At 54.7% G+C, this 20,386-nt stretch overlaps 7 protein-coding genes across 7 annotated transcripts; 1 reads left to right on the forward strand and 6 right to left on the reverse strand.

Moving 5' to 3' along the window:
- Positions 1–796: 796 nt before the first annotated feature.
- BDY24DRAFT_363529 (putative glycerol-3-phosphate O-acyltransferase) lies at positions 797–4,738 on the reverse strand. Its single transcript, XM_076637902.1, has 16 exons — positions 4,642–4,738; positions 4,465–4,564; positions 4,300–4,384; positions 4,123–4,171; positions 3,828–4,026; positions 3,414–3,610; positions 3,212–3,319; positions 2,922–3,127; positions 2,490–2,787; positions 2,328–2,378; positions 2,178–2,260; positions 1,937–2,100; positions 1,608–1,842; positions 1,392–1,535; positions 1,046–1,324; positions 797–958 (listed from the first exon to the last, which is right to left on the reverse strand). Exons 1-16 carry the CDS (start codon positions 4,676–4,678, stop codon positions 953–955), a joined length of 2,241 nt encoding a protein of 746 aa, XP_076495615.1. The 5' UTR covers positions 4,679–4,738; the 3' UTR covers positions 797–952.
- An 81-nt stretch (positions 4,739–4,819) lies between these two features.
- On the forward strand, positions 4,820–7,772 carry YND1 (apyrase; the record flags this gene model as incomplete). Its single annotated transcript, XM_076644175.1, has 4 exons — positions 4,820–5,283; positions 5,663–6,852; positions 6,955–7,490; positions 7,676–7,772. Exons 1-4 carry the CDS (start codon positions 5,013–5,015, stop codon positions 7,770–7,772), a joined length of 2,094 nt encoding a protein of 697 aa, XP_076495616.1. The 5' UTR covers positions 4,820–5,012.
- A 661-nt stretch (positions 7,773–8,433) lies between these two features.
- Positions 8,434–9,898, reverse strand: BDY24DRAFT_106485 (deoxyribodipyrimidine photo-lyase). The gene is made up of 4 exons (XM_076635829.1): positions 9,603–9,898; positions 9,495–9,532; positions 9,205–9,409; positions 8,434–9,142 (listed from the first exon to the last, which is right to left on the reverse strand). The coding sequence occupies exons 1-4, from the start codon at positions 9,699–9,701 to the stop codon at positions 8,516–8,518; spliced, it is 969 nt and encodes a 322-aa protein (XP_076495617.1). The 5' UTR covers positions 9,702–9,898; the 3' UTR covers positions 8,434–8,515.
- Positions 9,899–9,922: 24 nt separating this feature from the next.
- On the reverse strand, positions 9,923–11,927 carry BDY24DRAFT_392962 (stealth conserved region 3 domain-containing protein). Its single transcript, XM_076640991.1, has 6 exons — positions 11,527–11,927; positions 11,286–11,446; positions 10,943–11,201; positions 10,690–10,860; positions 10,337–10,618; positions 9,923–10,235 (listed from the first exon to the last, which is right to left on the reverse strand). Exons 1-6 carry the CDS (start codon positions 11,696–11,698, stop codon positions 10,018–10,020), a joined length of 1,263 nt encoding a protein of 420 aa, XP_076495618.1. The 5' UTR covers positions 11,699–11,927; the 3' UTR covers positions 9,923–10,017.
- Positions 11,928–14,076: 2,149 nt separating this feature from the next.
- Positions 14,077–16,262, reverse strand: BDY24DRAFT_416240 (mitochondrial carrier domain-containing protein; the record flags this gene model as incomplete). Its single annotated transcript, XM_076643565.1, has 13 exons — positions 14,077–14,091; positions 14,190–14,266; positions 14,349–14,624; positions 14,713–14,722; positions 14,799–14,845; positions 14,915–14,978; positions 15,070–15,136; positions 15,224–15,293; positions 15,389–15,433; positions 15,592–15,632; positions 15,724–15,838; positions 15,927–15,946; positions 16,144–16,262. 13 exons carry the CDS (start codon positions 16,260–16,262, stop codon positions 14,077–14,079), a joined length of 966 nt encoding a protein of 321 aa, XP_076495619.1.
- Positions 16,263–17,094: 832 nt separating this feature from the next.
- Positions 17,095–18,089, reverse strand: BDY24DRAFT_392967 (uncharacterized protein). The gene has a single exon (XM_076640992.1). The coding sequence runs from the start codon at positions 17,910–17,912 to the stop codon at positions 17,109–17,111; it is 804 nt and encodes a 267-aa protein (XP_076495620.1). The 5' UTR covers positions 17,913–18,089; the 3' UTR covers positions 17,095–17,108.
- Positions 18,090–18,117: 28 nt separating this feature from the next.
- BDY24DRAFT_106550 (uncharacterized protein) lies at positions 18,118–20,132 on the reverse strand. The gene is made up of 3 exons (XM_076635830.1): positions 19,787–20,132; positions 19,658–19,713; positions 18,118–19,566 (listed from the first exon to the last, which is right to left on the reverse strand). The coding sequence occupies exons 1-3, from the start codon at positions 20,008–20,010 to the stop codon at positions 18,497–18,499; spliced, it is 1,350 nt and encodes a 449-aa protein (XP_076495621.1). The 5' UTR covers positions 20,011–20,132; the 3' UTR covers positions 18,118–18,496.
- Positions 20,133–20,386: the final 254 nt, after the last annotated feature.

The following is a 20,386-nucleotide window of genomic DNA, read 5'->3' on the forward strand; positions in this document are numbered from 1 at the left end:
CTCTGTTCTCTCATTTCTCTCGTCAGGTTTCGATTCGAGACGCGTTCTCCACCAAGATCTATCGTCACTACCGCTCCGAAGCCAACCTCTTCTTCCTCACCCAGAACACCCCGCCAGGATTCGAATCAGCAGCCGATGCGTTCGCCGTCGCCGCCTACCTCATCGTCAACGATCCTCGAGCTCGACAAGCGGTCTTCGACGAGGAGAACGAGGTCGTGATCATCGAACCAGTCCAGCAGAACGACTTTCCTCGACGGGAGGAAACCGTGGTGGAAGAGGAGCTCGTCAGCTTCTGTTGGCTTTGGGCTGACGAGCTGGCTGAAATGCTGAGTCGGACGAAGAGGGGAGATTTGGGAGTTGAGAGGGTGAAGAGGGAGAAAGGGAGAGACGAAGAGGGAAGGTCAGGGAAGAGGAGAGGACGCATCGGTTGATAGCCTTCTACGTAGCTTTCATAACTCACGATTTTACGAACAACATATACACTCTCATGACTATATCTTCTCGGATCAGGGTCGGGAGAGATCCACCGGGAACACCTGCCTAGGGGAGCGACCCCGACACTTCGACGTGTTCCCTTGTATCTCTCCTCTCGAGATCGAGACTCGAGAAACCTGGGTCCGGTTTGTACGGCATACATCGAGAAGAACAAAAAACGCTCTTTTGCAAAGATTGGGAGTGCAAGGGGGGGAGGGGGATAGCAGGACGCGTCCAGCCTCATCAATCCTCTCTTCCTCGCAACGCCTCTTCCGATCCTCGACTTCAGGCGTCGGGTTATTCTAATCTTTCTCATTTCAGTATCCCTCGTAGCTTGCGAGTCGATCTAAAAACCGAACCACATCCGTAATCAAAGATGAACCAAAATCAACGACGTGACAAAATCTCGTCTTCGAGCGAGCTCACACTCTTCGCTCGACCCAACTCTGAACCGAAAGAGGAAGGAGATCTACTGCGATCAAGGCTGAGGGAAACGAACGATGAACGAAGGAGAAGGAACGGTCAGAAAGAAAGCTTCGTCTTGACGGGTCGAAAGAAGACCCGAACTCACCCCATCTCCATCTCCCTTCTCCGTCTTCCTCGTCCGACGATGAACCAGGCCCTCGTCTCCTCCATCCAGATCCAAGCTCGGCAACGAGCTCATCGCCAGCAATGGCGAAACAGGGGGTGATCCAACCGACGAAGGCGTTCGAACTCCTTTCCCACCTTGCTCCTTCGAACTCGACTTCTTGATGGCCTGCAAGTCCGCGTAGGAGGAGCGAGATCGAGAGCGTCGAAGTTCGGGAGGGTGGGAGGAGTTGTTGGAGTGTTCTTGGAAGATGCCGATGACCTGGGAGGAGAAGAGGGAGTGAGAAAGAGGACAGAGGGGAGAGAAAGGGAACAGAAGGAGGACTGACCTGATCATAGTCCGCGTCGTCCGTGACGCTCTCCTGGTCACTGTCGTAAGGAGTTCCAATCGAGGAGCTAGGTTCGCTTCGAGTCCATTTTGGTTTTGACGACCGAGACCATCCGAAAAACCGTTCGTCGAGCCAGTTCATGGGCTGAGAAGGAAGGAGTATTATCGTCAGAGATCGAGAACGGCTAGACCAGCGATGTTGAAATGTAGAACTCACATGTGAGAAGATGTTTTCCCTGTTATCGGCTCCACCGCTCGCTCCAGCCGACGACGAAGGAGGAACGACCGCTGCAGGAAGGAGACGCGACTCGTTGAAGTCCTCGAAGATCTGGGGTCCGAAGTGATTAATGACTCCGTCGAGTTCTTCCGAGAGACGAGCACGACGCTTCCGGAGAGCTTCGATCTGGACGTTGTTGCCTGGGATGAGGTTGATGAAGAGAGGTCGAAGGGATCTGACGACACGGAGGCGAGAGAAGAAGAGCAAAGGTCAATTCGAGGGATTTCAGAGGTGATCGATCGCCTTCGAACGGAAGGGGAGATACGTACTTGAGAACGTCCATGGCAGCCTCTCCGAACTTGAGAGCGCTCATCGCGCCGAAGGGGAGGCCAACGAAGACGTAAAGTGGCATCCAGCGAGTCACGCTCCATGGAGCTCCCCAACGGTGAGAGAGGAAGGTGGCGACGACGGCGTAGAAGAGGTAGAGCATGGGCTGAAAGGGAACGAGTGGAAAGACGAGAAGCGTCAGCTCGTTAAGAGGAGGAACGAGACAAAAGGGCGGGAACGAACTGTAGCTGCGAGAGAAACGAGAATCTTCCAGGTTGCGAGAACATCTCGAGCGGCGATTTTGACGGTGGAAGCGGCGAGGGCCTCTTCAGGAGTCGAAGGGAAGGGATCAGTTCGAACTTGACGCGTCAAACAGCACCCTCGAAGACTCACCCTTAGCCTTCCTATGGGACCAGATCTTGGCAGGGATGAAGATGGGAGCGTCTGAGGAGAGGAAAAGAGGAGACCAGGGAGTCAGCTCGACGCGTCTCAGTGTCCGAAGTCCTCGACCTCGGCCATCTTTCCCTCCCAAGCAGCCAAAATGAGAAGACTCACGAAGGATCACTCCCGGCAGCGCCAAAATGCTCCAAGCCAACAGCAACACCAACCGATAAAACAATAATCCTAGACTCCTCCATCCAGCTCTCGTCGCTCGTTCCACCTGATGATCCCGAAGTCCGAGATCTCTGAGCTTGCGGTTGTACTTGATGATGTGCTCTCGGAGAGCGATGACTCGGGGTTCATCTTGGTAGTGAAGGTATCCTTCGATAAATCGTTTGTTGAGTTCGACGGTTTGGCCAAGGGTGAGATATTGTCCAGGAGCTTTGTAGAGACGTCTTCCTGCTTGGATGACCTGCAAGGAAAGGAGAAAAACGAAAAGAAAGATAAAGAGGAAAGGGAAAAGAGGATCGGAGTAGAAAAGAGAAGAGTGGTCAGCTCCATCGAGACGCGTCGACTCGAATCGAACGAAACCGATCTCAAACTCACCATCAGCGTCTCCCAATCTGGCGTTCTGATCGTAACCGTCTTCAACCCATCGTAGATCAGATCCAGCAGCTTCTGACAAGCCTCTCGCTTCTCCTTCCCTCCTTTCCCAAACTCCTCGACCAACTCGGGTGGGACGTCCATCGGCGCACCAAACTCGACGACGGCTCGGCTTCGGAACTTGTGAGGGTGGAAGTAGGAGAGTCCGACTGACAAGCGCACGAACGAAAATGACAAAATAAAAGGGTCAGGATTCGAAGGAAGGAAGGGGAGAAGACGAAGGCGAGACTGACCTGGAACGATCTTGACCTTCAAACTCGGATCCGCACTCATCGCTCCCAACGCCATGATAGTCACTCCAGCCTTGAGAGGCAACAAGTCCGTCCGGTCGTGAGATCCTCCTATCAATCAGCAAAGGAAAGCCCATCAGCTGCTAAGCTGGAAACTCGAACGAAGGGAGTGAAACGAGAAACGCGTCAAACGAAGTATACTCACCTTCGGGGAAAATCCCAATACACCCTCCGTCTTTCAGCCTCGTATAGACAGAACCGTACATCTCCTTCTGATCGACGTAGGGCAAGAGTTTGTACGAGAGCCCGCCTCCCGTCGCGTCGCATTGCAGTCGAACTTTGGCCGTTCCGTTGACGAACGTCCGTTCGTCCTTTCCGGTGATCTGGAATTCCTTTTTGAGCCTGCGAGTCGAGAAGGAAAAGGGAAGAGTCGGATGAGATCAGATCTCGAGACATCTCTGGGAACGAAGAGCTTGATCGAGCTCGGAGAGATGGTGAGCTCTCGCGCCTCCATCCGTCCGTGCTCTTTCCCTCTCGTCTCCTTCCCTTTGGACTCGTACCCCTGCCGACCTCCGAGCAACCTCCCCTTCCTTTATCAAACAAAGAAGCACAAACTCACCTCAACTCCTCATCCCCTACAATCTCCAAAACCTCCGCACTCGCAAACCCAACCTCCTTGCCAAACTGAACGGTCATCCTGATCTTGCCCTGGTTGATGAACTTGGTTCCGGTTCCCAAGACGACGAGAGGATCCTCGGGATGAAGTCGAATCGTTCCTGCTCCTTTGACGGCAGAATCTGCAGCTCGAGCGACGGGGACTTCAACGAAAGAGGAGAGGAAGGAGAAAACGGTGAGCTCGAGTTTCGAGGGAGGAGCTGGATCTCCCGAAGAAGCGTCGCTAGACATAGACCTACTGGATTCCATAAGCCTCGCCGCACTTCCTATAACTCTACGAGACATGGACTGGGTTGGATAACAAAGGGAGAAAGAGAGCGAAGGGAGGACGTCATGGAGGAGCAAGGAGGGAGGTGATCAGCTCGATTGAAGACATGCCCCAAAGAGAGGAATGCAGATTTTCGCGTGAAACGAACCTTGGCAGCTATAAGAAAGGCTACCCTCCTCCCTGACTCTCTGAGAACTTCTGAAGAGAGGAGGAGAGGATCGAGAAATTGGTTGCTTGAAAAGGAGGAAAGATGGTCAAAGGTCAGCTTGTTGCTCCTTCTTCTTCTCCTTCTCCTCTTCTTTTTTGGACCCACTGATGAGGTGCTCCTACAAAGAGAACGGGCCCTGATCTCGGGATGTTGTATGCTCCCCGAGGCCGAATCTCTCGAAAGAAGAGGTTGATTACGACTCGCCCTAGCAAAGGAGAGAGGGAGAGAGAGAGAGGTGAGCACGAAGGACGAGGACGGGTGAGAGAGGAGAGCGAGACTCACAGAAGGCTAAAGCGATCTCGTAGACTGTGATAGCCATCGCTTATCCAGGGAGAGGGAGAAGGAGCGGCGATGGATTAGAAAAAGAGAAAGTGGTGTTGGAAGCTGTTCAGAGGAAGGAAGGAGGGGAGGCTGCACCGATTTTGGATCACCTCGCTCCTGGTTTCCCTTTCAACCCTCACCCATCACCCTCTTCGACTTTCTTTCTTTCAAATCCTACTCCTCCTCTCGCCACCCTCTATACGGACTCTCCCTCTCTACTCCCTAAAAAAGAAACGGAGGAAGCTGGCTCTTCTGCGTCCGTCGTCGTTCTACTCCCTCCCTCCCTCCTCCTCTCCTCTCCTCCCTCCTCCTCTCCTCTCCTCCCTTTCAAGATGCCACCCCCCTCCTCCTCCTCGACGTTCACCTCTCGTCGGTACGCCCTCGTGATCGACGCGGGATCTTCCGGTTCTCGGATGCAGATCTACTCGTGGAAGGATCCCAGAGCGGAAAGGGAAGAGGTCAGAGCATCTTCCTCCGGGACAGCATCAGATCCAAAGGGCAAAGGGAGACAGCAGGAGGACCTCAGTAAACTTCGGAGGCTTCCTAGGGTAGAGAGAGGAGTAAAGGAAGGATCAGGGGATTGGCAGAAGAAGGTAGAACCAGGTGAGTCGGAGCCTCGTTCGTTGTTTGAGAGGAGAGGGAGGAGGAGGGAGGGAAGGAGCAGAGGGAAGCTCAAGGTCCCTCTGAGGAAACAGAGTTCTTCATTTTGTATGCTCCGAAGAGTCGGTCGCATATACTCTTCCTCTTCTTCTATAGTCTCTCTGAGGAACACGCTCTTTCTCTCGGACGCCAGCAGAGGGCGAGAGAGCGAGAGCTGAAGGAGGGTCTCACCTCGTTCGGATCGTTTCAAGAGCCCGCGCTGGCTGGGCTCTTCTGTTCTTTCTTCTCTTTCTCCGATGGAAGATCTTCCTATTCTCCGGTGACCCGTCCTTACCCCAGTATGCATACAACTTCTGGCTGACCTCTCTTCTCTCCCCTGCAGGCCTCTCAACCCTCGCCCTCGCTCCCATCTCCCACTCGGCCGTCTCCTCCTACCTCTCCCCTCTCCTCGCCCACGCCAAAGCTTCCATTCCTCCTTCCCTCCACTCCTCCACTCCCGTCTACATCCTAGCAACAGCAGGGATGCGTCTCCTCCCACCCGAAACCTCGGACGCTCTCATCCAAGCCTCGTGCGACGTTCTTCGTCAAGAGTTCCCGTTTCGCGTCGAGAACGAAGGACCTGAAGGACCTTGCGGAGGGAGTGTCCGAGTGATCTCAGGAGAGGAGGAAGGATTATGGGGATGGGTGGCCGTCAACTACCTCATGGATGGATTCGGAGATCCCAACGCTCTCGAACCTACGACGGAAACGGTCGAGGAGGAGGACGACCCTTACTTCGCTACTTCGTCCTCGTCGTCGTTATCCACCGCCGCTCCTTCGACCTATGGATTCCTCGATATGGGAGGAGCCTCTACTCAGATCGCCTTCTCCCCGTCTCCTCAGGAAGCTGCCTCCCATCGGTCCTCGCTCTCGTCGGTCAAGCTTCGTCTGCTCTCGGGAGAGGACATGGACTTCTCCGTCTTCGTCGCGTCGTGGCTAGGCTATGGAACCAACAAGGCTCGAGAACGTTACGTCGGACTCAAAGTGGAAGAATGGGAAACCTCTCTTCGTCCTTCGACCTCTTCCTCCATCCCGGAACCCTCCATCCCCGACCCTTGCCTCCCGAAATCGCTCCTCCTCTCGGAATCCCCTAAAATCCCTCACTCTCACCTCGCCACCGCTTCCTCCTCCTCCGTCAACCATCTCCTCTCCACTCACTCCCTCGTCGGCACCGGATCTTTCCCCGAATGTCTCAAGTCCCTCCAACCCTTGCTCAACAAACACCTCCCTTGTCCCTCTCCGCACGAATGCCTGTTCGATGGACTGCCGACGCCCAAGATCGATTTCGAGCAGCAGAGGTTCATCGGAGTGAGCGAGTATTGGTACTCGAGCGAGCATGTTTTCAACATGGGAGGAGCGTGGGATTTCTTGGAGTTTGAGAGGAAGGCGGGCGAGTTTTGTGCGAGGGAGTGGGGAGAGATTGAGAAGGGCTACGAGAGGAGTAGGAAGTTGGGAGAGTTGCCTCATTCGGGGGATGGGGAGGTGTTGGACGCGGATGGGAGGGTGGTGGAGATGGGGAAGTGGGGAGCTGAGGTGAGTTTCGAGACTGAGGAAGGGAGGAGGAGAGTCGAGACGCGTCGGACGAGAGCTGACCTCCCTCCCTTCCTTCTTTTGCCTTTTTCTTCGAACTCGCAGGTCGAGATCCCTCGTCTCCAGATGCAGTGCTTCAAGGCTGCCTGGCTCGTCAACGTCCTCCACGAAGGGATCGGTCTCCCTCGAGTCGTCGATCCGGGAGGAGGACACCTCTCATCGTCCTCCTCCCCTCTCTCCAAAACCGATCTCGAAGCCGCTCGGAAAGCCAAGCAAAAGGGTCTAGGAGGACCCTCCTTCCAATCCATCGACACCGTTGGAGACACCGCCATCTCGTGGACGCTCGGAAAGATGGTCATCGAAGCCTCGAGAGACGTCCCTCCCGCCCTCCCTTCCTCCTCCTACACCGACTGGGTCTCGCTACCGGATCGACTCCTCGGAATCGACCATCTCATGGAGGGACGCCTGGATCGGCTAGGAGGAGGAAGCTACTTCGCCTACGGATTCGTTCTCCTCGGAGTCCTGCTCCTCTTCTTCGTCAAGTTCAGGAGGAGAGTCTTCAGGGTCGCCAGTCCCGTTCGACGAGTCAACCGATGGAAGAAGGATCTCGAGGAAAGCGACGAGTACGAGGAGGAGGAATCGTTCGTCGGTGGAAACGGAAACGGAGGACCCTCCCTTCGACCTCGATCGCCGAATCGCAACTTCCTCAAATCCTGGTTCTCAGCCGTCTCGTTTGGGATTCGACGGATCCTTCGACACTCTCCAGCATCCACCTTCCTCTCCTCCGATCGTCCCTCTACCCTCAAACACGCTCGCTCCTCCCCAGCCATCTCCTCGACCAACAACGCTCCCATCCGTCGGTCAGCCTCAGCCTTCTTCGCCGCCTCGACAGGCTACTACCCTTCCCCTCCCTCGTCGCCTAGGAAGAAAGCCTTTCGACCTCCCTCGATCGACGCGGCTAAAGCTCAGGCTGACAGTCACGGTCTAGGAATCGAGATCGGTGAAGGAGGAGGAGGAGGAGGAACTCCCGAAACAGCGACGATGCACTCGTCCACTCCCACTCCCTTCAGTCCGAAATCGACCCAGCTCGCCGGAGGAGGAGGAGGAGGAACCAACTCAGGACCACCTCGAGCTTCAAGGCGACCTTCCCCTCAGGCAGGAGCGGGATCAGTCGACTTCCATCTCCTTCCTCTCAACGACATCCTGGGCAAACCCATTCCTTCGTCGCTCTACTCCATCGCCCAAGGAGGGAACGGATCAGGCTGGAACGATCCTCCGAACGATATCTTCGCCGGAAGAAGCTCCAGTTCAGGTCCAGCGACCATCGAGGAAGGGATCGTCATGTCTGGGACGTTGACTCCTCCTGCTTCTCACTCAGGGAACGGAGGAGTGGGAGGGTCGATGTCTGCGAGTTCGAGGAATTCGAGTCGCGTGGATCTGAGTGGGTTGGCGGGCTTGACAGGGAGGAGTGTGAGTAGGAATAGTGGGAGTGAGGAGAAGTGAAGGAGGAGTGGGTAGTTGTTTCGTTGTCGTAGCTTTCTCTCTCGTTTGTTTTTTGGACTGTTGGTTCTCCTTCTTCCTTTTGCTCTTTTCGTTCGTTCTTGGACTTCCCTCTTCTTTCCTTTCTTTACTACCCCGGACTTTTTAATCTTACTTCACCCTAAAACTATTGTCTCTCCCTCTTCTTTCCCGTTTCTGCTTTTTTTTGCACTCTTCGAACTTTTCGCGTCGCCTCGTCTTTTCTTCGGTCGTTCCTCTCCTTTGTATGTTCCCCTCGTGCTTCTCCTCTGGGTTTCGAGAACGCCGCGATCCACTCCTTGTTCTTCAACACCTTCTCGAGTCTAGCGAGAGCGATCAGTTCTCCTCCAGGAACCAGAGGAGAAGCCGTTCGGGGAGGGAGAGAAAGGGATTCGGGCGTTGGGATGGTTGTGGTGAGGGAGAGAGGAGGGAGGAAGCAGGTTGGAGGAGAGGTTCGATCTCCGCCTAGATCGATCGAGTTGATGTCGAGAGGAGGTTTCCATTCGGTGAGAGGGAGGAAGCCTAGGGTTGGAAGAGGAGTAGGACCCATCGGAGGGAGGGAAGTTGGAACGGGGAGAGGGAGAGAAGGGGAGGGGAGTTTGGCGGCTGCTTTCCCCCATTGAGCGACGGTTGTGGTAGGGGCGTTGTTGTTCTTCTTGATGATGGAAGGGACGTCGTAGAGGGTGTGACCGAGAACTGGGACGACTGTGATCCCGAGAGATTTAGCGAGAAGGAGGACCTGCTTGTCTCGTTGAAGCGCGTAGGCGGAGGTGTCCTAGAAAGAAGCGAGGTTTCAGCTTCACGTTGTAGGTATGAGAAACATAAAAACAGACTCACGACTTCGTAGACGAGATGAGTTACTCCCTCCCACTCCTTAAAGACCCAGTCCCAGACCTTCGTTGGTTCCCCCTTCAAGACGACGAGTCTCTGATCCTTGTTGATCTTCGTCAACTGATCCGAGAGCACCTGCATCGATTCCAGGAGGAACGACCATCGAAGGTGTCCAACTCGATGAGAGTATACGTAAGCTGGGTCCCATGTCCTGCAAAAACCGGCGAAGCGAGACAGTGAGAGGCTCGCTTCGAAGGAAGGAGGAGGACGACGAGAAGGGTCGGTTGCGAGCTCACCAAACACAAGTCAACGTCTCTGGATCGAGCTCGAGCGCCTATATACAGCGAAAAGAAATCAGCACCTACGAGCAAACCTCAATCGATCGATCACATAGTGTTACGAACCTTTGCAAGACTAGGAGAATCATGAACTCTCAAATCCGTGCGAAACCAATGCACCACCTTCGGTCGTCGTCGTCCTTGAGGGACAGCGATCGAACCCATGAATCGTCGAAGAGGGAAGTCGAGATGGCGGCCTAGATGCGGGGATCGAGGGGAGAGGAGTTTGAAGAGAATCTCGGGCGGAAAGAACGGCTTCGGTTTGGTGGGCGTCGGAAAGGAAAAGGGAGGGAAGGGGAAATGTGGCGAGGGAGTGAGCTCGACGACTTTCGATCTGGCCCCCGAAGATCCCGTTCCTCCTTCTTTTCTCTCAGAGATAAAGACGGGACGAAAAAATGGTAGATTACAACAAGATGAGAAGCAGAGATACAGTGGTAAACGAAAGAAAAGAAAGAAAGAAATCCCCAGAGCTGAAAAGAAATCAATCGCTCAACTCCCACGCCTCCCTCCCAGGCCAACGCTCCTCCCCCCACTGCCTCAACTGCTCCCCCATCTGCTTCCTCTGCTTCTCCTTCGTATAGGCAGGGATGTCGTCGTTCACAGCTAGGAGAGCCATCTCCGGTCGACCTTCCATCAGCCTCTTGAGCTGGTTCATCGAAGCGAGGGAGCGGATCGAGGTGAAGTGGGAAGGTGAGGAGCCTGGATCAAGGGAAAAGAAAAGAGGAGGAAAGAAGAGTCAGCTCGGTTTGAGATAGATGGGAAAGGAAGGAAAAGGAAGGAGAAGGAGGGGAGGAGCTCACCCATCGTGTAGCGATACCGACCGAGAAGTCGAAGCGTCCAGTCGAGCAGATTGACTCCCTCCGGTGGGAGATCCGTCCAGGAAGGGAAGAGGGTCTCGAGAGTGAAATCGGCTTCTTCCCAAGTCCGTGTGAGAGGTAGATGAGGGACGTCGTAGATGTGAGGACGCTGAGGAGACGCGTCGTCGTCGTCGACGATGGGAGGAGGTTGGAAGAACGAGTTGGGTCGAGGGAGGAGAGAGGTGAGTCCTGGTTCGGGAGTGAGGTTGAGGATGGCGGTGAGGACTGAGGGAGAATTTAGAAGGAAGTTAGGAAACAAAAACTGGGCAAAGGTGTGAGTGAGGAGGTACACTCACGAAGATCTCCACAGTAGTACTCCTCGAAAGCGAGGCGACGAAACAACCAAACCGCGTCGATTTCCTCCTCTGAATCTTCCGAGGTCCACCAAGATCCGAGGCACTGATCGAGCTTCAGAGGTTTCGGCATCGGGGACGGGAAGGGGATCTTTGGAACTCCAGCGAACGAGGCTGGAAGAGAGAGAGAAAAGAGATTAGCACTCAAGCGAAACGCGTCCGTCCGATCTCGAAAGCTCTGTTGAAAAAAACTCACAGAACGAAATCTCCGTCGCCATCATCTCCTCCTCTCCCGCCTTCTCCAAAAACTCTACTACACCCTCTCCTGCCAACCCCGATCTCTGAACCAATCCGTCCCCAACCTTCCCGCTCCAACCGTCGACTCCGAGAGCGACGAGGTCAGCTCTCTCTCGAGATCCCCAGGTCCCTCCTGATCGAGCGACGACGTAGGAGTAGAGGAGGGCTTCTCTGTGCCGTTGACGGATGTAGTGGGTGGCGAGGAAAGCGATTTCGAGCTGGAGGAGGACGAAAAAGAAACGCGAGACGAAAAGTCAGGACGCGTCGAAAGGGGTCGAGGACGAAAGAACGAGCGGACGAACGTCAGGTCCTGAAGTCTTCTGCTCCCTGAACTTCCGAGAGGAAGAAGCTAGGAGAGCGTCCTTGAACGTGATGGAGATTTCGTGAAGGTGAGGAACCGTCAGAACCTTCGGGAGATGAGTGAGGTATTCGAGTCCTTTGTTGACCGACGGATGCCGTTGACCTGTTTTCAAAACACACTCTTCGTTAGCTGAATGCTTCATTATTGAGGTAGGTCGTTCGAAGCGTCTCTTGTAGACTCACCCAGCGTCCAAGCAGCCCAATCCAACGCAGCCCACTCCCCTTCCTCCCCCACCCTGGCGTTCTCCTTCCCCGTCACCTTCAAATCCTCCTGAACCTTGAGCACCGGTCCCAGCAGGTCCGAATGGAAATCCGACGCCGTCATAGGTCTTACGATGAAGAAGTCGTCGTTCATCGAGACAAAGTTGGGCGAGAGACGAGGGACGTTGTGGAGTTGGGATTCGATGGCGAACGAGTTGAAGGTGGGGAGAGCGGTAGCTTTCCAGTCGGGAGATCCGAGGTAGATCTCCGAGTGGAAAGCCCAGGAGATGGATTTGAGGGAGGAGTTGGAAGGAGGAGGGGACGAGGAAGGATCCCAAGGGCGAGAAACGAGAGTCCAGTTGAGCCAGTGAGGGATTTGACCTCTGCACGCGACCAGACGACGAAAACGACGATTGGAAGGTCAGTTTTGCTTGTTTCGTGAAGCGAAAGAAAAGAACGTACAATCTCTCGTTCTCCCGCCCACCCTCCCCATCCACAGCGAAATCCGACCCAACGCCTCGAACCGTCCCTCTCGAAGCTCGCTCGCCGACCAACCCTCTCGCCGCACTCCTCAACGAGAACCTCATCTCCCCGAGATTCGAGTAATGCCTTCGAGCCGGTTTGATGTTTACCGAAGCGAGAGCTTGATCGTAAGCGTTGAGGAAGAGAGGTCCGGTTCCGTTTACGAACGTTGTGAGCACGTCGAGAGGAGAGGAGGAGGAGGAGGGAGGGCAGAGGAGAGGGTCGAAGGAGGAGGGGAGGGTGAACAGGTGAAGAAGACATTTTGAAGAGGGTGAAGGGTAAGGGAGAAGGAAAGGGGATGGTAAAGGTAAGGGAGAGGCGAGTTGGATCTTTGGATGGTCTGAGAAGGAAGGTGGATCGGAGAGGGAAGGAGGAGAGGATGCGAGCTCGTCTGTTTCCTCTTCTTCCTCCTCCTCTCCTCCTCCTGCTCCTGCTCCTGCTCCTTCTGAGATATCCGACAAAGACGAGCTTCCTCCTCCTCCCTTCGAAACTGATCCATCTCCTGTTCCCATCCAACCCAGAGATCCCTCCTCTCCTCCTGCTCCAATCGTCTCTCCGAGCTCATCCCTCCTCGATCCCGCCGACCATCCAGCGAGGAGAGCGACCGTTGCTCCTCCGACGAGAGCTCCTAAGATAATCCGTTTCGTACGTTTACGACTGGAGGCGGTGGAGACAGAAGAAGAGGAGGAGGAGGAGTCGTTGGGAGGGGAGGAGGAAGAAGAAGGAAGGAGTTGATAGGACGAGAACGAAGAGCGAAGAGATCTCAGCATATATGTACTCGTTTCCTTTGTGAGCTCGTAATGGTTGGGAGGAGAAGAAGAAAAACTCACATGGCTGACGATCCAAACTACTGCGAAAAGAGGAAAAAAACAAGCTGCACACGACCAGTTCCGCGGATCTCGAAGGTGTTTTGGAGGGAGGGGAGGAGGAGAAGGAGAGAGCTGAGGCTGAGTCGAACGACGCTGTGGTTCTGTTGCTGCTGAGCGCTACTACTAGAAGAAGGTGAGGGGAGAGAGAGGGAAGAACAAAAGGCTTCGCAAGCTTGCTTGGTGGGCTGAGGAAGGGAAGTTCACGACCGAAAAGACAGAGGACGAGTTGACCTGCGGTTTCGTTGAGCTGGGTCGAGCTCAAACTTTCCTCTCAAAGAAAGCTAGTTCATGAGATCGTATAGACGCAGTGAAGAATTGTAGAAATCCATCCGAGAAGGCGAAAGGAAGAGAGGGGGACGCGTCTCGGTGAGATGGGAGGACGCGTCCGTCTAAATGATGAGTCGTGATGGGCTCTTCCCTCTTGCCCATCGCGGCTTGAGGCCAGCGAGGGAGAGGAGGAGAGGAGGGAACGCAGCGAGGTCACCGCCAACCCCCACCTTCTCTCTCCCTCTCCCTTCGCCTTTTTCTCTTCCCTTTTCGTTCCCTTTTCTTCCCTCCCACCCGCCCCTTTCTCTACGTTGTTTTCTCCGTCGGGAGACCGCGTCGTTTCGTCCTTCTTACCTTTCGTTCGCCCGTGGTTCGACGCGTCGAATTTTCGTTTTCGTTTCCCCCTTTCTTGGACGTAGGTCCTCTCGCCAAGTTTTCAGTAGCTCATTTCGATAATTTTCAAACCTCGTTAAGCCTGCGCTTGTTTACCTCTCTCCCCTTCTTGCCTCTTCTTCGAGCTTGAGTAGTTCGACGCGTCTTCGTCTCGGTCATGCCTCTCTTTGTTGCGTCCTCGTATGTTTTCCACTCTAACGAGAAGTTGTTTTCGTGCGTCTAAGAGAGAGTTTCGAGCATCATCGTGTTGGTGATCCTCTTCGAGTGCATCCCCAAATCGCTGATCTTGGTTGGTTCGAAGGAGAAGGGTGAGCGATCCTTCTCCTTCGCTCTTTCCGAGTTGGCGTCCGAGCTTCGATCAAGTCTGATCGTGTCGCTCTTTTCCCAACCACAGCACTCGAAGACGACGAGCAGGAGTCGCAGCCTCAGCCGGTGCGAGAACAAAAAAAGATCAAGAAAGAGAGATTTGCGTAGAAGAAATCTATTCGGCGTGGATCTGAAAAGTCAGAGCGAAAAGCGAAGGAAGAAGGTTCAGCAGGGAAGAAACGAGAGTGAGGGGAGAATTCGAACTCCTCGTCGTCGTCAAAAACGCACCTCTATTCCAGCCTTCGCTCCCAGCGACTCCTTGACCTTTGCGTACATCAGGAACTGCCCCGATACAAGTCCCGCGGCTGCCGGCAAAAAAAAAAAAACGAAAAAGAAAGAAGGAAGTCAGCCTCGAGTCTACCTCGACTCCTCTCTCGAGCGACGCACTCATAATGATCCTAGGACCCAGCCCAGCGAAGAGTCCCTTGAACCCAGCTTCCTTCCCTAGCGTGATCAGACGTCCAACCATAGGTCCTTTCGGTCCATGCCCCTTGTTGATCTGAGAGAGGAGAGTGTCGGCAGGGTGAGAGAGAATGGCAGCGGCGACTCCAGCGGTGATTCCTGAACCGAGCGTGATGCTCCATTTCTTGGTAGCTGAGATGGTGGCCTTCTCCTCGGGGGACATGGTTTTGTAGAGGAGCTCGGTGACGTATTCGTTGGTGGCTGGGAGAGAGGAGGGGGAGGGGGGGAGGAAGGGTCAGGACGCGTCGCGTGAAAGAACGAAAGGAGGAAGAAACGCGTAGAGACTTACCGAATTGACCCTGTAAGAGCGCGAAAAAAATGAAGAGAGGTCAGCCAAGGTCTTGCGCTACGAGTGAGCCAGGAGAAGATACGTACAACAGCGTAAGGGATCTGCTTGCAGAGGATGGGAATGAGACCAGCGTCTGGAGGAAGATGATAGATAGTTCAGCTTCGAGCTCGGAGAGATCCCGACGACGAAAGAAAGGACTCACAAAGACCGGCCATCCCCTCCTCAGCGAGGAGTTTGGTGAATCCAGGGACGAGTCCGGACGCATACTGAACGAACGAACAAACGAGAGAAGAGGCGGGCGAGGTTCGTCAGTTGAGCTCTCGATGAGACTGGACTTGACAGAACGCGTTCTCTCACTTTTGGGTTCGAGACGAGACGGATTCGAGTGGCTTCCAGAGGTGTGAGAAGCAAATCGGCGAAGAATCTGCAAGGAAGGGAGCAGGAGGTCAGTCTCGTTGTTGAACGTTGGACTTTAGAACGAAGAGCATCGAAGCGGCTCCACTCCACTCACTCAGCAATAGTAGCTCCTCCGAGGTAGATGAGAGTCCTGTTCCTAACGGCGTTCTCTTGGGATCCAGCGACTGCAAGAAAAGTCGAGCGAGAAGAGAGAGAAAAGGATGAGCTCGAGATTGATTTCCTTCGGATGAGAGCGAAACGTTGGGCTGAAAAGACTCACGTTCCACTCCCTGCTTCTTCCAGAACTCGTATCCAGCGAACTTGGCTGTTCACGTGAAAAGACGATAAGTGAAAAAAAGAAGGTCAGCTCTCAGAGTTCAAAGCTTCCCTCCAGCTCAACAACGACGAATGGAGGGACGCGGGGACGTCATCCCTCCCCCATCTCGCAAGGTCCAGAAGAGGTAAACGAAAAAAAAAACTTACCTCCTCCCTGAACGAGGTATCCTACAGCTGTGGGACCGAATCTAAAAGAATTGAATCCAGTTGAGAGTGAGCAAGAGATCGGGGTCGCGTTGAAGAGCAAAAGAAGAGCGACAGAGACAGAACGAAACGAACCCTGTCAACAGGCCTCCGGCTCCTTCAGCAGCAATGATTGATCTTCCAGCTTGCAGCATGGATTTCCTCGAGAGCGCAGGATCAATCTGGATCCTAGTTTTGATCACATCGATGGCTGTGACGAGGGACGAAAGAGCGAAAAAGAGGAAGGGAACGAGTCAGTCGAAAGGAAACGGAGGAACGAAAGAAAGGCGAGAACGAACGAGTCATGGCTCCATGAGTTCTGCAGATTTTCAAGCGAAACGAAGAAGATCAGTAAGTGTCGACTATGAAGTATCTATGAAAACTTGAACGATCGCAATCAAGCTCAGGGTTGGGGAGAACGGTGATTGTTCGAAAGCGACCTCCCTCAGCTGGGTCCTCTTCTCTTCAAGGTCCCTCCCAGACCCCGCTTCCCTGAGCATACAAAGGCAAACTCACACCGTACAGCACGTCGCTCCAGCGAGGAAGAAGATGGAGTAATCACGAGCGTTAAAATTTGGGGTTAACGGCGAGATGTTCTTGAGAGAAGCTGGAGGAGCGAGGGCTGAGGAGACCATGATTGATGGCTGGCGGGAGGGCGATTAGGAGCAGAGAGAAGCGAGGAGCTGGGGTTGCTATGGGAGGGTCTTGAAGGAGTATCGAGCAAGTTGAAAGAGGGGAAGGGAGTCGTGGTTGCAGGCGAAAAAGATGAGAGGAGGAAGGGGCGGTTCCAACTCGAACCAAAGTAGATTTCGAGGGAGAGTGACGTAAACCTGCCTCTCTCGGACAGCAGGAGAAGACCGAGCGCGATTGTTGACTGTTCTCTCTTGACGGAAGATCTGCCTCCGATCACAGCACAGGGAGATCAGCTTCTCTCCTCGAACGAAGGCAGCTCGACGCTCTGCATACCAGCTCTATCTACTGTTTTCTCTCTGCACTCAGCCGAGGTCTTTCCTCTCGTTGATTCTGACCCACAGATCGATCAGTCGAGCGATGGAAAAGGGAAGGGACGGAAGGGGTCAGAACGTGTTTTTGATGAAACAAGGTTGTAGATAAGGACAGCGGGAAGGATTGAGAAGCTCGAGGAACTGTTTATCTTCGTTCTCGAGATCAAAACAACGTGGGAGAGAGCGGGGAGGTGGCCAAGGCGAAGCCGCGTGAGTTCGAGTCTCGCTCGATGGACGCACTCTCCCAGGCTGTGGACGAGCGGAGAAGCGGAAGACTGAGACAGTGAGAGTAAGTATACTTGGAGCGTGATTTGACTCGAGGAGTCAGGGTCGAAGCAAAGGGAGAATTGAAATCCAAGTCGAGCAAACGAGAACGAAGCTGCTTCTCTTTCTCCAACCCAGTAGTCTACCCACTGCTACGAACGAGAAATCAAGATAAATATTAAGTAGAAGACTATGACTACTCACGTACGATCCTCAAGAATCCATCAAACTCATCTCCAGCACCAACCTCAACTCCTCCTCCTCCCTCTCCTCCCTGCTCAGCCCCACCTCCCTCCTCGGCGAAGCCGCCGCCGTCGCTCCTCCTCCTCCTCCCACAGGCGCCTTCGCAGCGACCTTACTCCAATCCATCTTCGGAGGCGTCTCCCTTACGATCCTCTCCTCCAACCCTCCCTGAACCTTCTTCCCAACGGCGGCGGAGGAGGAGGGCGTTCCCATCATCGCAGGCCAGGAAGCCTTGTCGTCGAGACTCCCGAAGGTGGGCGAGGGAGTGGACGAGGGACGACGACGAGTTGCTGAGAGGATGGGAGAGGTGAAAGGGGAGTTTCGGGAGTAGCGGGGTTGGGGTTGAGGGATGTAGGAGCTGGAGGAGGAGGGTTGTCGGAGGGGAGAGTCGGGAGTGTAGGAGGACGCGTTGGAGTGAGTTCGATCTCGTTGGTAGTAGTACGAGTCGTCCTCGTCGTCTTCTTCGAAGAACTCTCCTTCGTCCTCCAGTTCCTCCTGCTCGTCGTCCGGGACGTAGGAAGGATCTTCGTCGAGGAGACTGGCTTCGAGGGCGAGTCGAAGTTGTTCGTCGTCCTCCTCCTCCTCCTGATGTCCCTGACTTCGACCCGAAGCCGACGAGCTCGACGACCGTTCCTTCCTGACCGACGGTGTACCCGGGTTCGAACGACGTTGATCTTCTTCTCGAGAGAGCATGAGGACGTAGGCGAGTCGTTCTTCCTCTGTGAGATCGAGATCTCCGGTGAATCGATCCAACTTCGCTCGGTTCCGTTCCATGGCGAGTTGGGTAGCTTTTTGATGAGCTTGATGGGATTTCTGAGCTGCTGCGATTTCGGAGTGGATATCTTGGTAGCCTGAATAGCAGAAAAGCGAAGGAGGTCAGTCTCACATCCTCTTCAACTCGAACAAGAAGAGAAAAGCCAGACGAAAACGAAGACTCACTCGCTCCTCCCCTTCCCTTCCCCAACCCACCACCTCCTCCTCCCCCTCCTCCAGGCAATCCACCAGGTCTCTTCCTCCCATTCCCGATGACCTTCCCACTCCAAGGACTGTTCCCCACGTCCTTCCCACTCTTCCCGATCCTCCAGCTGAGGATCTTGCTGCCAACCGACGCGACGATGAGATCCCTGTCGAGCACAATTTGCGAGACTCGCCAGAGATCCGGATCGAGAGCTCCTTCGGCGACGTGACGGACGAGGTGGCGAGAGGCTGCTCGTTCAGAGAAGGAGCGGAGAAGGGTGGGTGGGTCGATGAGGGCGTCGTGGACGGAGAGGATGCCGGAGAGACTGAGAGGGAAGAGAAAACAAGGAGCGGTCAGATTTGAGAAAGGAGCGAGTCCGAGTACGGGATGGAGAGTAGACTTACCTTCCAGACAGAACTAAACCCTCCGAGCTCGTCAAAGCAGTAATCTTCGTTTCTCCTGCTCTCCACTCTCGAACCGGCTCGACGACTCCTCCTCCTGCGTCGAACTCCCAAATCCGAAGCCATCCCTCCGAGTCTCCCGCTACGACGAACTTGCTCTGTCCTAGAGCTCCTCGAGTCTTGATCCTTTCCTCGATGGACGAGGAAGTTGGGAGGTAGAAGACGTTGGGTGTCGAATCTGGAGAAGATTGAGAGTTGCCGTTGGAGAGGATCGAGGGTGTCGGAACGTGGGACGAGAGAGGGAAGGAGGGAGAGGGAGGAACGATGAATTCGGTGTGAAAGGTGGTAAGGTCGGCTGAGCTGGGAGAGGCGGAGGAGGGTGAGAAGGTGGTGGAGGAGATGATGGGTTGATTCGACGAGGTGGAGAAGTCGAAGGTGATCTTGAAGAAGGACGGCCGACCGACGAGATGGACGAGGACGTTGACGATGGGACGACCTTCTTTAACCGACGAGACGACATCCAGAGCAAGGGCTACTCCAAAGCTCTGTTGGGCTGAACCCTTCTCGACTCCCTCGTCCCTCCAAGTCGCATGTCCCGAAGCTGACCTCGACGCTCCCGCTCCCGACGACGACCCAAGTCCAACCCAAACCATGACCTCTCCACTCTCCGTCACTCCTACAGCAGTTCCACTCGCTGCGTCCCAGCAGACCTTCGCCACCGCCGTCCCCTTGGGTTTCAACGACGTTCGTTCCCCGGTCCAAAGCAACCTCAACCTTTCCTCCCTTCTCTCCCCAACTCCTCCTAGCCATAGCTTCATTCTCCCGTCCTCTCCTCCACTCATAATACCTCCCACTCCTCCAGCGAGACACCAAACAGCTCCCTCGTGTCCATCGGCAGGTGCGGATCGGAGGGATTTGGATGGAGTTCGACCTCCTCCGACGATGAGAGTTGTGAGAGCGATGTGACCGTCTTGGTAGGCCCAGAGGACAATGGAAGGGTCGAGAGGAGCGAGGAGGATGGCAGTGACGGCGGAGAAGAGGTGGTTGGGGTTGAAGAGGGCTTGTTGATCTGAGACAAGGAGCGACGAGGGAGGGAAGAGAGAGAGAGTCGGAAAGTGCTCAGAGCTCTCGACGAGGGAAAGCTAGAAGGAGCAGCTCACCTGTTGATCCGAGTGAATCGACGTATCCCTTGACGACTTTTCCAGTTGCAGGATCACTGCGAGGAAGAACAAAAGACGAGAGTCAGCTCGACGGAAGCAGGGAGGAGAAGGGCAAGATGTTGAGCTCACCTCCTCGAGCAAATCCCGTAGACCAGACTCGCCGAGAGCATGCTTGGACCTCTTACCTGATGGGCTGGCGTTCCAGGAGGTGGGAGAGGGTACGAGAGGGCGAAGGAGTGGATCTGAGCGAGGCGAGGATCGTGAAGAAGGGAAGGCGACCTCGAGTGGGCCATTCGACTGGAGGAGGGATCGAGGGAAGGAGATGAGCTTCCGACTCGGATAAAGCAGAGCATAGGCGAATTTTCCACTCACTACAAGAACCTCTCCCTCGTGAGAGCTTCCTTCCTCCAACCTTTGGCTGCTCCTCCTCCTGGAAGACACGATCTCATGATCCCGGCCGCTTGAACATCAGAGCCCAGGAAGTTGAACTCGAAGGAAGATCTCCAAGCGACCTCGTCCGAGACTGTTGCGTTGAGGTGTTTGCATACGAGGAGGAGGTTAAGGAGCGAAGAGGGTGGGAGGAAGGAAGCGAGGTGGATGAGAGTCTCGGAGGGGAGGGTGAGGAGAGGGGAGCTTGGGTGGTGGAGGAGAAGGAAGGAGGAGCTTTCAGCGACTGTGATCTCGTCCCAGAGAGTTCAAGAGATGAGGAAGTAGCTACTCACGAGATCT

Source organism: Mrakia frigida (genome assembly GCF_051309035.1).
Source record: "Mrakia frigida strain ATCC 22029 unplaced genomic scaffold BDY24scaffold_20, whole genome shotgun sequence".
In the NCBI taxonomy this organism is placed as follows: Eukaryota; Fungi; Basidiomycota; class Tremellomycetes; order Cystofilobasidiales; family Mrakiaceae; genus Mrakia; species Mrakia frigida.

Bases quoted from the DNA above. Each gene is read 5' to 3' on its own strand.
- BDY24DRAFT_106550 (XM_076635830.1), bottom strand. From the start codon at position 20,010: ATGCTCTGCTTTATCCGAGTCGGAAGCTCATCTCCTTCCCTCGATCCC. The intron at 19,714-19,786 runs GTGAGCTCAACA...TCTTCCTCGCAG, and splicing joins TACGGGATTTGCTCGAGGAG to TGATCCTGCAACTGGAAAAG. The intron at 19,567-19,657 runs GTGAGCTGCTCC...TCCTTGTCTCAG, and splicing joins CGATTCACTCGGATCAACAG to ATCAACAAGCCCTCTTCAAC.
- BDY24DRAFT_392962 (XM_076640991.1), bottom strand. From the start codon at position 11,698: ATGAACGACGACTTCTTCATCGTAAGACCTATGACGGCGTCGGATTTC. The intron at 10,619-10,689 runs GTGAGTGTACCT...ATTCTCCCTCAG, and splicing joins GTACTACTGTGGAGATCTTC to TCCTCACCGCCATCCTCAAC. The intron at 10,236-10,336 runs GTGAGCTCCTCC...CCCTTGATCCAG, and splicing joins TCGGTATCGCTACACGATGG to GCTCCTCACCTTCCCACTTC.
- BDY24DRAFT_392967 (XM_076640992.1), bottom strand. From the start codon at position 17,912: ATGGAACGGAACCGAGCGAAGTTGGATCGATTCACCGGAGATCTCGAT.
- BDY24DRAFT_106485 (XM_076635829.1), bottom strand. From the start codon at position 9,701: ATGGGTTCGATCGCTGTCCCTCAAGGACGACGACGACCGAAGGTGGTG. The intron at 9,533-9,602 runs GTTCGTAACACT...CGCTGTATATAG, and splicing joins ATTCTCCTAGTCTTGCAAAG to GCGCTCGAGCTCGATCCAGA. The intron at 9,410-9,494 runs GTGAGCTCGCAA...CGGTTTTTGCAG, and splicing joins GAGACGTTGACTTGTGTTTG to GACATGGGACCCAGCTTACG.
- BDY24DRAFT_363529 (XM_076637902.1), bottom strand. From the start codon at position 4,678: ATGGCTATCACAGTCTACGAGATCGCTTTAGCCTTCT. The intron at 3,320-3,413 runs GTGAGTATACTT...GCTGATTGATAG, and splicing joins TATTGGGATTTTCCCCGAAG to GAGGATCTCACGACCGGACG. The intron at 2,101-2,177 runs GTTCGTTCCCGC...GTTCCCTTTCAG, and splicing joins TCGTTTCTCTCGCAGCTACA to CCCATGCTCTACCTCTTCTA.